Source organism: Sinocyclocheilus rhinocerous, unplaced genomic scaffold (assembly GCF_001515625.1).
Source record: "Sinocyclocheilus rhinocerous isolate Xijiao unplaced genomic scaffold, SAMN03320098_v1.1 scaffold1168, whole genome shotgun sequence".
In the NCBI taxonomy this organism is placed as follows: Eukaryota; Metazoa; Chordata; class Actinopteri; order Cypriniformes; family Cyprinidae; genus Sinocyclocheilus; species Sinocyclocheilus rhinocerous.
The window spans coordinates 1189212-1204158 of record NW_015650373.1 but is presented as its reverse complement, the minus strand read 5'-3'; the positions used below and the strand labels follow the sequence as shown (position 1 = coordinate 1204158).

The window sequence follows — 14947 nt, the reverse complement described above, 5'->3', positions numbered from 1 at the left end:
ATTTCAGAAGATTTTTCATGTTGTATGTCATTTTGCTTGTCTTATAATTGGAAATACTTTTGAACATCTTGAAAATGAGCATACTTGCTTGAAAAATTTGTGGTTTGCATGGTGACATGTTGTGTTTCAGTGAAATTCCACTCCAGAAATGGGCCGGACAGTAATGAATGATGTTGATAATTTCATGTGAAAGGTCACTACAGCATAACACAGCATTGATGGGCCTGCAGAATTCATTATCAACAAGTTTACTGAAATGTTTCTGTGGTCATACTATAATATGTCCATCTCTGTTACACCTCATCAGTATCTGTGGGTTTACATGGACCAGGACTAAAATTGTTTCCTGTTGGACATTACAACTTTATCATAAATGTCAACATGTCTGCTTATTTTGTATAGTCTTGTTTTGTATTTTGTATAGTCTACATATTGTGTGTGAAATGGAAGAAACTTTCTATTAATTGTTGTACATCTGTGTACATATTCTGTGAACATATTCTACTCTTTTTCTGCACAGAATGGACCTGAATGCTGAGCAAAAATGAAACATAATACTTAACAGATCAATAGTTAGTGGGAAGCTTATTAACAGATTTAAATTTAAATTGATTCACATTTTCCCAACGATTTGTGTTTTTTCAAGTTGCCTGACGTTAAATGAATGGAAACAATTTCAAGCATCCCACAGATTAATGTTCAGAAATACATGTATTTATTGTTGAACACATTGCTCTCTCTAGGCTTGAATAATAAAATTGAAAGATTGTTTAAAGACGACTGGTTTTATTATAGAAAACTATTTTCTAAACTATTATATAAAAAAAAATTCAACCAATATATGTTATGAATTTGCAACTTTGTGAACAAAGAGTAGTGTTTCATTTGTACATTTTAAATCAATAAAACTCATGATTAGATACGAAGCTTCTCTAATGGGCTCCACTTACATGGGTACTTGGCTCCTCGTGCCCACCGTGGGGGTGCGTAACGTTCAGGACCCCGACCTTGTAAAGCTGGAAGAAGGGCGCCGCCTGCAAGGTAGGTGGCAGTTCACAACATGTAAATTACCAACAAGTTCTCAAATTGTTCTTATGTACTCCAACATGCTCTTACAAACAGAAATGTGCTTATAACAAACTTGAAAATATGTTCAAAACATAAAATAATAAAATATTTACAAAAATGTGAGGGGTGTACTCACTTCTGTGAGATACTGTATAGTGTATGTATGTGATGATTAAAAAACCTGATCAAAAGACAGAGACAAAATCTCAATGATAGTTGACACAGATTGAAAGGAAGGGCAAAATAATTATTCTTGGCCACATTTACGTACTGGGCTCCATGTCCAAGTGAACCAATGGAAACCAGCTGAACTGACTTCAGGGACCCTTTCATGGACTCACGCAGTAAGGAGGTCAAGCTGGTACCAGCCTACAAAAATGAGAAGTATAAGAAAATGTTTCTGTTTGAGCAACAACTTTATTTATTAAAAGCAAACACATTACCAATGCATACCGGCACCAACTCCAACAGGTTTGAGACAGCAGAATTACCACAGCATTTACTGCCAGCAACACTTTTTCCAGATGCCGTTGGGTGGAAGATGAATGAGAATCTTCAACATAATGCAGCACAACTCATCTTGACTAAGTAAAAATATAGGACAAATGCAAAAGATCAATTTAAAACAAAATTGATCTTTTGCAAAATTTTGAAAATTGTATTTGAAATGATCAATTTTATATCATGAAATAATGTAAAAAAAATCAGAAATTACATTTAGAAATGTGTGCATGTCACGTAGAGCCAAAAAATAGTACCATCATGCTGACTGTCAGCTTTCTCTAATAAGTGACTGATGTCCATTTTCTTCTCCAAGAATGATATTTCTTTGGTCCCTTCCCATTTCCTGATGAACAAGTCTTCTTTCACATCTGTAAGCTTGGAAAATTCAGTGTCCACCTTTAGTGCATAAAACAAAATCATATTAATCAAAGTCATATTAATATTACAAATATTTCTGGACAGTATTTTTAAATATTGTAAGAGCAAAAGATACACTTTACAGCTGTTAAACAACCATATACTTACATTCCATGTTTCGCTACAATTTCACTGACAGCATCACTTTAAAAAGCAACTTCCTTAACAAGTTAAGGCCCCAATATATAATCAAAACAAAGTTTGTAACTTTCATTTTTCGTTTAGGGGTAAAATGTAGTTCGATATACGTGAACAGCGGTATACTGTTATCGAAAATCCCAACACCGCCCACTCTGATGAAAGCAACATTTATAAGAATATGTTAATATGTGCTGCGCGCTTTTCCTCTCAGTAACAAAATAAATACAACAATCATGGAACAGCAAGCATTTTTTTTTTTATAAAAAGCATCTGTTCATAGCAACATGGGTATGTTTGCACGAGCTCTGCAAATTGGCACTCCCATGAAGTCACGTCACATGTATTTACATGGCACTTTATTCAATATATTGCTTAAAAGGTCAAGGTCAAGTTTATTTATATAGCACCTTAAAAGCAACTAGTGTTGACCAAGGTGCTGCACAGCCAAAACATCAGAAATATCAACTAACAAAAGCATTAAAGTCACCATGAAATCAAAATTGAAAATTCTTATTTTTTAATGGAATACTGTAGTGTTTATTATAAATAATTTATCTGTGCACTTCATAATTTTTTTTAAAATTCATGTGCCCTCATAATCTTTAATCAAAAACGTTAACCACCTCTCCCCCTCAAAACAACTCATCTTCTCTTTCGGTCACGAGCTATGGCGCAAGGGCGGAGCTAGTGACGTGAGGGGCAAACGCTGGGATAAACAACAGGGGGAAAACTGAAGCTGATGCACTGACACCAGTCACTAGGGAGTAGTTACCCCTAAACATTGAAAAGATATTAGGATATTACCACAATATTACTCTTAGGACATCGCAAACTAATTTTTTTCATGACTATGACTTAACCTGATGGAGGAAGTGCTCAGTCATTCAGGCAGGTCTCTCTCATTTCAGATGCCGTTTCACACGGATATACGTCACAGTAGAGAAGAAAAGACAATCACAACTTCCGTTTCATGCAGACTTTAAGACAAAACAAAGAAATAAGCTCTTTGACCAGCTTAACTGCATAAAACAGTAATTTAAAAACAACAACTGCAATTTCAGAAAAACCGATAAAGCAAAATAGTCAACAAATTATAGATATAAATACCACATGCTATATAGACAACAAATGGTATGTGATATTGTGTTATTTGGCTTATTTTGGTAGCTCTTATTTTGAAAGGACACATGCAAGGGGATATGCAGGGGCTTCATGCACTTATTATTTTTGAGGGGGCACGAGTCAAAAACTCCCATTATAATCACTGAAGCTGTTTACACTGTGAAATGCATATCTTACTTACATCGTACGCACATCTGCACTTCGTTGTTTCTGATGAGAGAATTAATTCGCCAGAGATCTGAATTCAGTCAGCGACGCACGCACTAAACAAAACTCGGTGTTTCAGCGATGACTCATCTGAACGCCTCTGATTGGTCATTGCATTCATAAGCTCTACAGAATCATGTGTGATTGGCTATAATGCGCAGCCCTGTAAAAACGCGTCTGTCTCCGGTTTAGCGCCAGCCAAAGCGGGAACGCAGATTTGAATTTAACAGCTATTGTGCCTGTGTGATTGTATCAAAATCTGAGGGGGCACCTGCCCCATGGGTTTGAATCATATTTGAATGAGCCTGATGCCAAACGATCTCGTCTATTCTGTTTTGCTGTAGCTGAAGTATTTATAAGGGAGTATAAAAACAAATATGATTAAGAATAGAATGTGTTTCTTTTAGAAAAAAAGTTTTAGTTCTTTGACTTTTAGCAGCCGCAGTTCCATGCTTCCATATTGATCATGTGTCATTTCGAAATGCCTTCGAAGTAGAGACCTGCGCCAGATGGATTTTTCAGCAATTTTTTCATAAAAGTAGCCTATATAGATTTTTTTTTCTGTACAAAGTGTACATCCAATGCTGTTGCCGCGGGTTGAAGCGACCCCAATAACGTGATATTTAGTCCCTGGAATGCCAATTTCCCTCCTCAACCCTCCTCAAAATGCAATTGGGCTGGGAGCTATGACGTCAGAACCCGGAAGTGAAATTCGCCACTGGTTCCTTCGAGATTTTCCTATGGGGTTTTAACCAGCGACGCAGCGAATTACTCTTCTGGAGTCTGACGTCATAGTTCCCCCACTCTACTGAGTGGGTTTTGTTGTGAAAACCTGGCAAACCTGCACCAATGCTCTGCATGAGCTGATCAGTACTTCAACACATCCAACAGTTTTCTCTGTGCAAAGCACTTTGTGTAAAATTGAGTAACCATGATTTGGTCTTCCTCTTTCATTACCTAGATAAAAAAATAATTATAATTATTATAAGCCCCATTTACACTATTATTGGCTTTATTGCATTACCAATAATTTAAATAGTTAGCTAGTCAAAATAGCATGGTAATGCGCGTTGTTGGCAAGTTTTTAAGTAGTGCTAAGAGTCCCATAGCAATTGTGAGGTGATTGTTAGAGATTCAACTGCCATACACACAATTTTTTAGCTTTTTGTGAGATATTAATCGTTAACAATCCTGACAACATAGATTTGTAAAAAAAAAAAAAAAAAAAACCCGCACCAAACATGCTAGCTCGCCGACCTACAGACGGTATTTCGTTAACAAGCTAACTACATATTGGCTGCGAAACAACAGAGACAACATGTCAATAAAGGTTAAACGAATAGCTAATGCTTCCTGGGCAATTAACAGAAAACATTCTAAAACATTCTTTTTCAAAACATTCATACAGATCTGTATTTGCTGTGACAAGAGTTGGAAAGTCATTTAGCACTGACTGGACAAACAAATCCAATTGCCCAAAGTACTGAAGACAATTACATTTGTTAAGAGAACCAAAAAAAAAAAAAAAAAATCTCAGTGCAACTATTGCCTCAACTTATTCTTTTTAACAGTTAAAAACTAGAAGCTTCAGTGTGATTGTGTGAGGTACTTGTTGTGAAAAGCCAAAACTCCCTTAACATGACATTGTCATGATATGTTTCATTTTCCTTTCACCACCACTTTATTTATTTATTTATTTATTTTAACACTATTAGTAATTCCTCAGTCCTTTTGTTTTGTTTGATTTCTGCTCTTCATCATATGTGACATACAGACAGATATTAAAGTCACCAGACAGGAACCGACCAACAGAAGGCTATCTTGGTATACGTTGTACATTGTAGAATGGCTGTTCTGATGATCTGACTGCGTCGACAGGGGTGGCTCTAAGGGGACTTCCGCTCTCATCTGAAAGCAACATGAGCATACAGCAGTGTGTCACACTGACAACAAGGCGAGAGAATGAAAATAGAAAAGAAAAAAAAAGTGTGGTTGTCCATTTCCTGTGAAAACCTTTTGTCTGCTGATGCTGAGAGTAAGAACTAGGAAGAGAAACTCAATGCTCGCTGTTCAGTCTAATCACCGGTAGTACAGAGGAGATTTCTCGCTCTCTTCCAGGGTCTCTTTCTTTCTCTCGCTTCGAGTTTCATTTTTTAACGGTTTGTTCCATGAGCATATGAGGCCATGAAGCGAGCAACGAAGGGGAAGGGCCAGGAGAATGTGGGCAGCTCTCTGCTTAGTCCACAGGAGAATGAGAGGCTGGAGCATCTGCTGGGCAGGAGGTGTGTGGTGAGTAAGTTCAAGGGCCTTCAGTACAGGCCTAAGGGAAATTTACACTTTGCAGAGGGAAGATGGGTAAAAGTACAAGTGTTATCTTGTTAAAATGGAGTGACATCTGTGCAAACCATGGGCCAAAATATGACTGCATGCTTATGACTGTCTAGTGTGTTCACTTATTTGTCATTATCACTGTTGTAGTTTGTTTTATGACTTGCAAGATGGAATTAAAAGTTTTACGCAATAAAATAAAATTGTAATTAAAAAAAACTGCCATACAAAAATATCAAACTGTTTGTCAATATCTGAAGAAAAGAAATATTGACCATAAAGTTTTACTTCTCTTTTTGAGAAGCTGAACTCATTTTTTCAGTGTTTTTCCCCTCATTTATCTCATGTAAGAAGTGGACAATTTTCACTTTGACCATGTGTTGGAAAAAAAATAAAAAAATAATACTTAATTTACAAAAGCATTGTAATTTAATGGTGTGACTTTTAAATTGTAAAAATATTTGTAATTTTAAATGGGAAAAGTATGCAAAAACCCTACACAAAAGTGACCTTATACTGTGAACATTTGTAGATTTAACAGCAGTAAAATTAAATGTAAAACAGTGTAACATTTATTAAAATCAGCATTATTTAGACGATACATGTATTTTAACAGTAGCATACTCTTAAAGTTATGTTTTTCAAAGTATGAAATATCAGTACAATGAAATTTTTAGAAGTCCCCGCGTGACACATTACAAATGAAATTTTCTTCATTTCAAATGCAAATTGTATTTTCTTTAAATATTTTGTATTTATAATATTTAAATATTTCTGTATTTATTTTTACAGGTTTTTCACCTATTGTTTGAATTTTGCACTTCATTGCATTGTGTTTTAGGGTTAACGGAAATGTCTGTAAAATTAATGGATAATGTCCTGGCAGATAATTACCAGTACACATACATACATACATACATACATTTATTTATTTATTTGCCAATGTAATTATTTATTAACTAATCACAGTCACATAGGTCATACTGCACATCAAAGAAAGCTGTTGGTAAACCAATAAATTCAAAAATGTTTCTCACTTCTGTACTGGGTTGTTTATTTCTGCAATCATTCCATTATGACACTGTTTGACACAGTCAGGACCAGATCCTGTTGTTGCTGGCTATATTCTTTATACTAACATTCGCATTCATGCAGCAGAAGCATTTATCTAATGCAACTATTGAGGTTGTACACCACACACATACAAATATGTACCGATTAATTGTATTGCTTAATTTGCATACACGGCAAAAATTGAAGTAGTACATGCTCATCTATTTTATATAATGAAATAATATAAATAATATAATGAAATAAATAAATAAATATATATATATATATATTCATTTTTTATATGGAAAATAACACTGATTTATTTTTTTCAACATGGTAGCCTTTCTCTAACAGATCAAGACCTCTGTTGCAGACCCGACAGTGCAGTAACTACCATTTTGTGGGTACATTTTTGGTGTTGCTTGAATGCACAGTGAAAGCTTTTGTGATTAAAGGAAGAGAAGGTGTGAAATTAGCCCTCACTGCAGCTTGAACTGTGATCACTGAGGGGGGGTTTGACAGGGGAAGTTGCTTAAAGACATTTCCTGCCACAGAATAAGGCTTGTACACAGGCACTGTATAATCTGCCATCTTTAGGTACATATTTTGGACACTGAGTGTGATTTTCTTGGTGTGTTCATTAGTGAACATAATTGAAAATTATAATAGAAAAACAGGCCTTTGTGAAAGTGTGGCACGAATTACAGCCTTTTTCTGGTTTCGTCTGCAGTCTCTGTCCTCAGCGGTTGTGCAATTGCTTATGGCTCTTCCGAGTGAGCCGAACCGCTGGACACCACAGCAGTCTGGAGTAGTTTGTTTCGTCAAAGACAGTCCACAGCGCTCCTTTTTCATCCGTCTGTATGACGTCAAGGTTCTTAACACTATTTCTCTCATTGCTAAACATGGTGAAAACAGCAGGCCCTAAATAAACGCATTAAATCTTACATTTCTAGATTTTATAGATCATTATAATAATCATTATCACATTTTCATGTGCATGAATTAACATCTTGACAAGCTATCTAAAACAAATATATATAATAAAATAAATACACATTTTACCCTTTTAGTTCCGCAAATGTTTGACCTGCTTTTGTCTGGGAGAAAACTGAGATGATCTCAGATTTGTTTCTTCCCTTCAGGCAGGGAATCTGGTGTGGGAACAGGAAATCTATAACCAACTGATGTACCGAAGGACCAAGCCTTTCTTTCACACTTTCCCTGGAGACGTAAGTATTTACCTGTTGAATATCAATTCATTGCAACCTTGTGAGTCATATGCTCAATGTCATTGTTACAATTGATTTTAACATTTATATAATACATTACAATAAGACTTTTTTTTTTTTTTTGTCTCGGGGAAGTTTTTATTTCTCTTTCCTGTAAAGTTAATTTAGCACATCAGTTACTTCCTCATATTAATGTCTACAACAGTACTGTCTGCTGTTGCATTTAGACAGGCAAAAGAAGCTAATGTTACCCACAGTATTTGCATGTATGATGAACGCATGCAGTTGTTGCTGATGAAAACTCTTAACTGGCCATATAACTATAACACACAATGTATTGTCATCCCACTGTCAGACACGCTGTAAAAATATTTCCATTTTGTCAGACAAACTCTATTTTAAAGACTGATTGAACTATCTAATGTAGAAAACAAAAATACAGTCACATTTTAGTTAGTATGAGCAACTTAAAAGTTTAAATAGCGAGAACTTTCTGTTGTTGTCTGTTGTTTGTTGGTGAAAGTGGAACTGATCAATTGTCGAACATGCTCAGTTTGATCACTGACGTCCTGTAGAAGCTGCTTGGATTGGATCAGTTCTTTGAACTTCATATTGTTGCATCTGCTACTGAGCATGCCTAGTGAAGAAGCTGGAAGGAATACCCCATAATCCTTTGCACTTGAACTTTTCTCATTTGCATATCCTCGTTTCCTTCACTCGCTTCCTTTCCTCGCGTCTTAGCTCCACCACTGAACCCCCCTTAGGATGAGAGAGAAGGATACAAAGAAAGAAAATGAGTAAGGAGGAATCAAAGGAAAGCTTATTTGTACATTGGAATATTTTTGACGACTCAATCGTCACTACAAAGCGCCATCAGCTGCGCTCAGGTGATCTGCCCTTATGTTGTTAAAGTTTGGTTATTTGAGACATTCATTATAAGCAGTGTTGGGGGTAACGCATTACAAGTAATCAGATTACTTTTTTCAAGTAACTAGTAAAGTAACGCATTACTTTTTCATTTACAAGAGAATATCTGAGTTACTTTTTCAAATAAGTAACGCAAGTTACTTTTTTTCCAATTTATTGATTGACAGCTCTCCTGTCCCCATGTTGAGAGAAATCAGAAGATGTTACTGTAGTTCTAAAATAAATATGAATATGCATTAATTCATCTCACTCACAAAAAAAACCTCAATTAGTTACTTTTTTATGAAGTAACACAATATTGTAATGCATTACTTTTAAAAGTAACTTTCCCCAACATTGATTATAAGTATTAATAAAGCAAGATGCCGTGTTGAAATATATGAGATGTATGGTTTATTTAAACTGCAAAAGTAAAACATAAATTAAAATTATTATGACAAATGTGAAGGGGGAGGAGAATTTACGTGTGTCAGGTTTTTCGACAAGAAAGACTTCTGCAAAGGATACACCTGGGCATCCTTGCTGCTCCTCTGGAAGCTTCCCCATTCCTCATTCTTCACTTTCTCACGATGCGATTAGATAATTGAGATGTCCTTCAAGATGACTAACCTTGATCAGTTTCCAGGTCAAGGGGTCAAGGACGGAGGAGCGAGGAAATGTGGCAGCATGATTTTGAGTATTGAGAAGCAGCCTTGGTCAAAGCATGGTGGATAATCAGGATGTGTACATGTGTTACAATTGTTATTTAGTATTAATACAAACCGTTTTTTTGTGTTTTTGATGGTTTTATTTGAAAAAAAGTTGTTTATGTTGATTAGTTGTTCCTTTTGATTAGGTTTATTCTTTTTTTACATCTTATAATCTAAGTTAAAGTTTATAAAAGCTCTGCAATATTTTGGCTTATATCTAATACTAATATTTATAATCCACAAATTATGTAAAATGTAATAAAGTTGGCTAGCTCAATGATAAGAGTAAGTTAGTGTAATGTTCAAACAATCATCAGCTTTAATGTACGCTACCATTCTGGCAGTGTAATTTAACCCTATATTACCTAATAGTTGACTATGCTTTCTTCAGTTACCTTTCTTTAATCAGGTATCTATATAACAATAATAAAAAAAAATTGCATCTCTCCTCAGGACTGTCAAGTGGGGTTGAACTTTGCTGATGTAGCAGAGGCTGACAGTTTCTTTGCTGTAGTGGAGGAGAAGATCAGCCAGAGAAATAATCGTTTTGGTATTCAATAATTGTGTATTCATTTGTTTTAACCATTTCTGTCAATTCAAACTACTTCATAAATCTGATCATGAAGATGATCTAATAAGGCATCTCACTTAAATGGTTTTGTTTTCCTCTAATAACATAAAGATAAACAGCAGAGAAAAGGACACGAATATAGAGGTAATGTGATTTCTCAAAATCACTGCATTTATTTGTATTTATTTATTTAGTGTAGGTTATTTAAATAAAGTGCAAGTCAAATATATATTTCTTTTATATTCTTAGATCATGGAGCTTTGCCACCACTTCCTCCACCAAATGGTAAGTAAATCACTTTTTACACTAAGATTGTGCTTGTCTAATGGGAAACTAAAAGTATTTGTCTGTATTTTAAAAGTTATGTTTTTAATAGGCCTTTCACATCTTAATAAACATTTTCACTAACCTTTACTTTATTTTAGAAAACAAGGTAGTTCAATCTATTTCTTCTGATGTTTTTGTTTTTATTCCTTTCTTTTTTACTAAATTGTATTATTGTTTATATGGTTATTGTAAAATGAAAAAAGAAAAGAAAGGGTTAAAGGGTTATTATCGTCATGTGGCCCAATAATAGAACTAATATTACACGAAATATCCCCGTGCTTTCTCTGCCTCTCATGTAAACTACAAGCATTGAATGTTCTGAAAACAATACAAATTTAACTCTACATGTTCAGTGATGTAAAATGGCATGAAGTGTACACAAATTAAAAATAAATAAATAAATACTATTATTGCATCTTCAAACTCAGGCTCTGGTACTCCTACCTCTTCTGCCATGCCTCCACTGGTACTAAGTAATAGCCAGAACCAAATTACCCCTTCCAAATCAAAGAAAGACAAGAAAGAGAAAGACAAGAAAAGTAAGAAGAAAGGATCTAAACTGTTGAAAGGGGATATTGGAACACCTAGTGGATTCACGTGAGTGAATAAGCAGACTCGCTTTAACTAAGATAAATGTATTCTGAAGAGGCTTTTGGTTAGCTTACATTTTTTTGTGTGTGTGTCATGACTTTAGGCATGTCAGTCACCTTGGCATGGGTCCCAACAATTTGGACCCGGAACTGATGAAAGTTCTGTCCTGCGCTGGGATCAGTGAAGCAGATATGAACGATTCGGAAACCTCTCAGCTCATCTATGATGTCATTGAGCGTTCAGGTGGAATTGAGGCTGTTAAAAAGGCTGTGAACCCGCAGGGTAAGTCATGGTGATATGCAAAGTTAAAATGTTAGATTTGTTTCATGTTAAAACCGTATTGTTTAATTTTCGTTTAGAGTCTACTCGCCCTCCTGTTCCCAGTGGACATCGGGGTTCTCTTCCCCAAGTGCCATCTGGGTTCTCCTCAGCGCCACCGCCAATACCTCAAGGTCGAATGGGGCCTCTACCGCCTGTCCCCGGTCAGTCCTCTGGCCCACCTTCTCATCGAGGTTCCCTTCCACCAACACCTCCAAGAGCAGCTGCATCCCCACAAACCCCTGAGGGCTGCGGCGGTCCTCTGCCAGCCCGATCTACATTATTAGGAGCCCTGCCACCAGTTCCTGCCGGAGGGCGTACTGGGCCCTTGCCTCAACCTCCAGGATCCCGCAGTGGACCCTTACCACCTCCACCTGGAGGTCGGAGTGGAGGTTTGCCCACACCACCACTTCCAGGAGAACGTAGGGAGTCTTTAACGCCCGTTCCAGGAAAGAGACCTGGACCACAAATGACCGAAAGACGAGGTAGCTTTCTGCCGCCCCAACCTGCTGAGGCAGCTCCACCACCACTACCACCGGGTGTGAGGAGCGCACCCTTACCCCCGCCTCTAAGAGACAATAGTGGATATTTGCCACCTCCACCGCAATCTGATACGCCATTACCTCCTCCCCCATCTGATTTCTTCCCTCCTCCAGCCTGTCAATCATTTCCTCCTCCTCCACCTGAAGGCTTTGTTAATTCTGTGCCTCCACCTCATCCTTTTGAATCCAACTTTCCTCCACGAAGCAAATCCTCAGGCTTCGCCCCTCCGCTCCCTCCAGTCTCAGCCAAACCCAGTGCAGGCAGTCCTCCTCCTCCTCCGCCACCTCCACCTCCCGCTGCTCCTCCTCCAATGAACTTTGGAAGCAACCCCTCACCTCCAAATGGTCCACCACCTCCAGCATCCAGCAGTGGGGAAGGGGGTAGAGGAGCATTACTTACCCAGATTCAATCAGGGATGAAGCTCAAAAAGGTGAGTATCTACACTACCATTTCAAAGTTAATAATTAACCATTTAATTGATCAAAAATGACAGTAAAGGCTTTTATAATGTCACAAAAGTTTCTATTTAAATGCTGTTCTTTTTTTCTATTCATCAAAGAATTGTGAAAAAATGTAGCGCAGTTTCCAGTAGCAGCGCAGTAGCAGCACAACTCTTTTCAACATTGATTATAAGAAATGTTTCTTGGGACTGCAGTGATGGATGCTAAAAATTTAGCTTTGCCATCACAGAAATAAATTACATTTTAAATTATATTATAGTAGAAAGATGTTATTTGAATTTGTAATACTATTTCGCAATTATTGCTGATTTTACCGTATTTGTGATCAAAATAAATGCAGTCTTGGTCAGCATAAAAGTCTTCTTACTGACCCCATACTTGTGAATGGCAGTGTAAATATTATATTTTGTTGAAAAGATGAGGTCATTTTAGTGTTCAAAGCAGATCACCCACTTGCAAGATCCAAGCACGAATAAGGTTCCCATAATCTTAGCTTCTCATTATTGATAATGTAATGCTTAAAGCTATACACAGTCATTTCTTTTGCCCAGGTGACCACCAACCCAGATCCTCCACCTGCCCTGGATACAGGAGAGGGAATAGTTGGAGCTCTCATGATGGTGATGCAGAAGAGGAGTAAAGTCATCCATTCATCTGGTAACCACTCAATCACTAGAATTTGTGTTGTTGTTGTCATTTAATATAGTAATTATGAAAATAAAAATGTAGTACATTTATATTTATTAATATTTACACAATATATTTTGTAATTAATGCTCAGAGAATAAGTTGGTCTGATGGACTCTGCCATAACTATTAACCTTTTACCTTGTGCCTTATCTACCATATCTTTTAGAAGAGGATGATGAATTTGATGATGACGAGGACGACGATGAAGAGTGGGATTAATCCTGGTGTAACTGAAATACTTTAAATATTATGTACCTAGGCAGTTTTAGAAGGGGGATGCACTGATATTCTGGCCAATTCAGAAAAATGTGGATAAATGGCTGATATTAAAATTCTATTCTATTATTCCTAAACAAATTAAATCAACAACACTGAAATCATTTGTTTGAAATGCTACAGGTGATTTTAGGTACCACAACATTTTATTATACAGTATGAAAAATGAATATTCTTTTTTGAGATTTGCTAAATATTACATTTAAAGATTCCATTACATTTATTAAATTATAGTATTTTTTATTTACCTTAAGTGAGCATTCGATGATATCAAAGGTAATTAAAAGGTAATCGAATGTAAAAAATAAAGTAAAATATTGTACCGATACCATGCATATGTTCTCTTTCTAGTCTCAAGGGTTCTCAGTCTCTGTGTGTTTATCAGTTGATGTAGATTTCTATAACAGCATATAATGTGAATCAGTACTGAATGTATTTACAATATGTTAATATACTCAAATGTGAATTGAAAAGTGAATCCATGGCTCACAAATTATTGCTCATTTATTATTTCTTTCCGTACAAGATATCTAAGAGCAAGACAACATTGTAATTTACAACCACACTATTCTACCATTCTACTAAAAAAGGACACAAATATTGTGAAATATTTCCAGTGTTAGATATTATCTGAGTGAACTCATATGATGTTTGTATTTGCTTGAACGGTGATTGCTCAACCAGGCACAAAGCATGAACTGAAATGCACAACATAAATTGCTATTTCCTAAACAGTGTCAGTCATATTGAATGCATTTAAATAAATAGCAACATATCGAATTTCTCAATCATGCAAAAATGCCCTCCACCCTTATTCAGTATCCTCTAACAACAAAGATCTTCCCATAAAAAAAAAAATATACAACTTCAAATAAATATATATTACAAATGGTGAGAAACAGCCACAGTCACAGATATGAAGGCAAGTGAGTTCTTGCAAATGTTTGGCTCCATTATTAACCTAGTTATTAGAATCCATACATATATAAACATACATACATAAATTACTTTAACAATTTCATAATCCAGGTGGAACATTAGAAATTGCACTTGCCCAATGACTGGTGGTTTAACAAAGGCTTTTCCTGATGACAGGATAGTGGAACGTTTCAAAGCTTGTGAGGTAATATCCTCTTTAAAGGTGCTTTATGAATCCGTGTATCATTCGATCATTCGTTTTTTGGTTTAATATTGAAAGTAGAAAAATGAGAAAACGGCTCCCTTTTCGTTTTTTCCCAAAAAACGAGAAACGAGAATTCAACTTAAATTTTCGTTTTTCGTTCATGGGTGGACCAATCAGCAGAAAGGGGCGTTTAATTCCCACGTGTAGAAATCGAATATTCAAGCTGTTTATTCATTTTTCCACCCATGAACGAAAAACGAAAATTTAAGCTGAATTCTCGTTTCTCGTTTTTTGGAAAAAAACGAAAAAACGAAAAGGAAGCCGTTTTCTCATTTTTCTACTTTCAATATTAAATCAAAAAA

The 14947-nt window shown here is 36.1% G+C and overlaps 1 protein-coding gene across 1 annotated transcript; it reads left to right on the top strand.

Annotated features, from left to right (window-relative positions):
- The first annotated feature begins 5548 nt into the window (after positions 1-5548).
- Positions 5549-13618, top strand: LOC107711966 (wiskott-Aldrich syndrome protein-like). Its single transcript, XM_016517070.1, has 11 exons — positions 5549-5748; positions 7571-7711; positions 7983-8069; positions 10139-10235; positions 10368-10400; positions 10506-10541; positions 11012-11180; positions 11278-11456; positions 11534-12465; positions 13048-13153; positions 13353-13618. The coding sequence occupies exons 1-11, from the start codon at positions 5644-5646 to the stop codon at positions 13403-13405; spliced, it is 1938 nt and encodes a 645-aa protein (XP_016372556.1). The 5' UTR covers positions 5549-5643; the 3' UTR covers positions 13406-13618.
- Positions 13619-14947: the final 1329 nt, after the last annotated feature.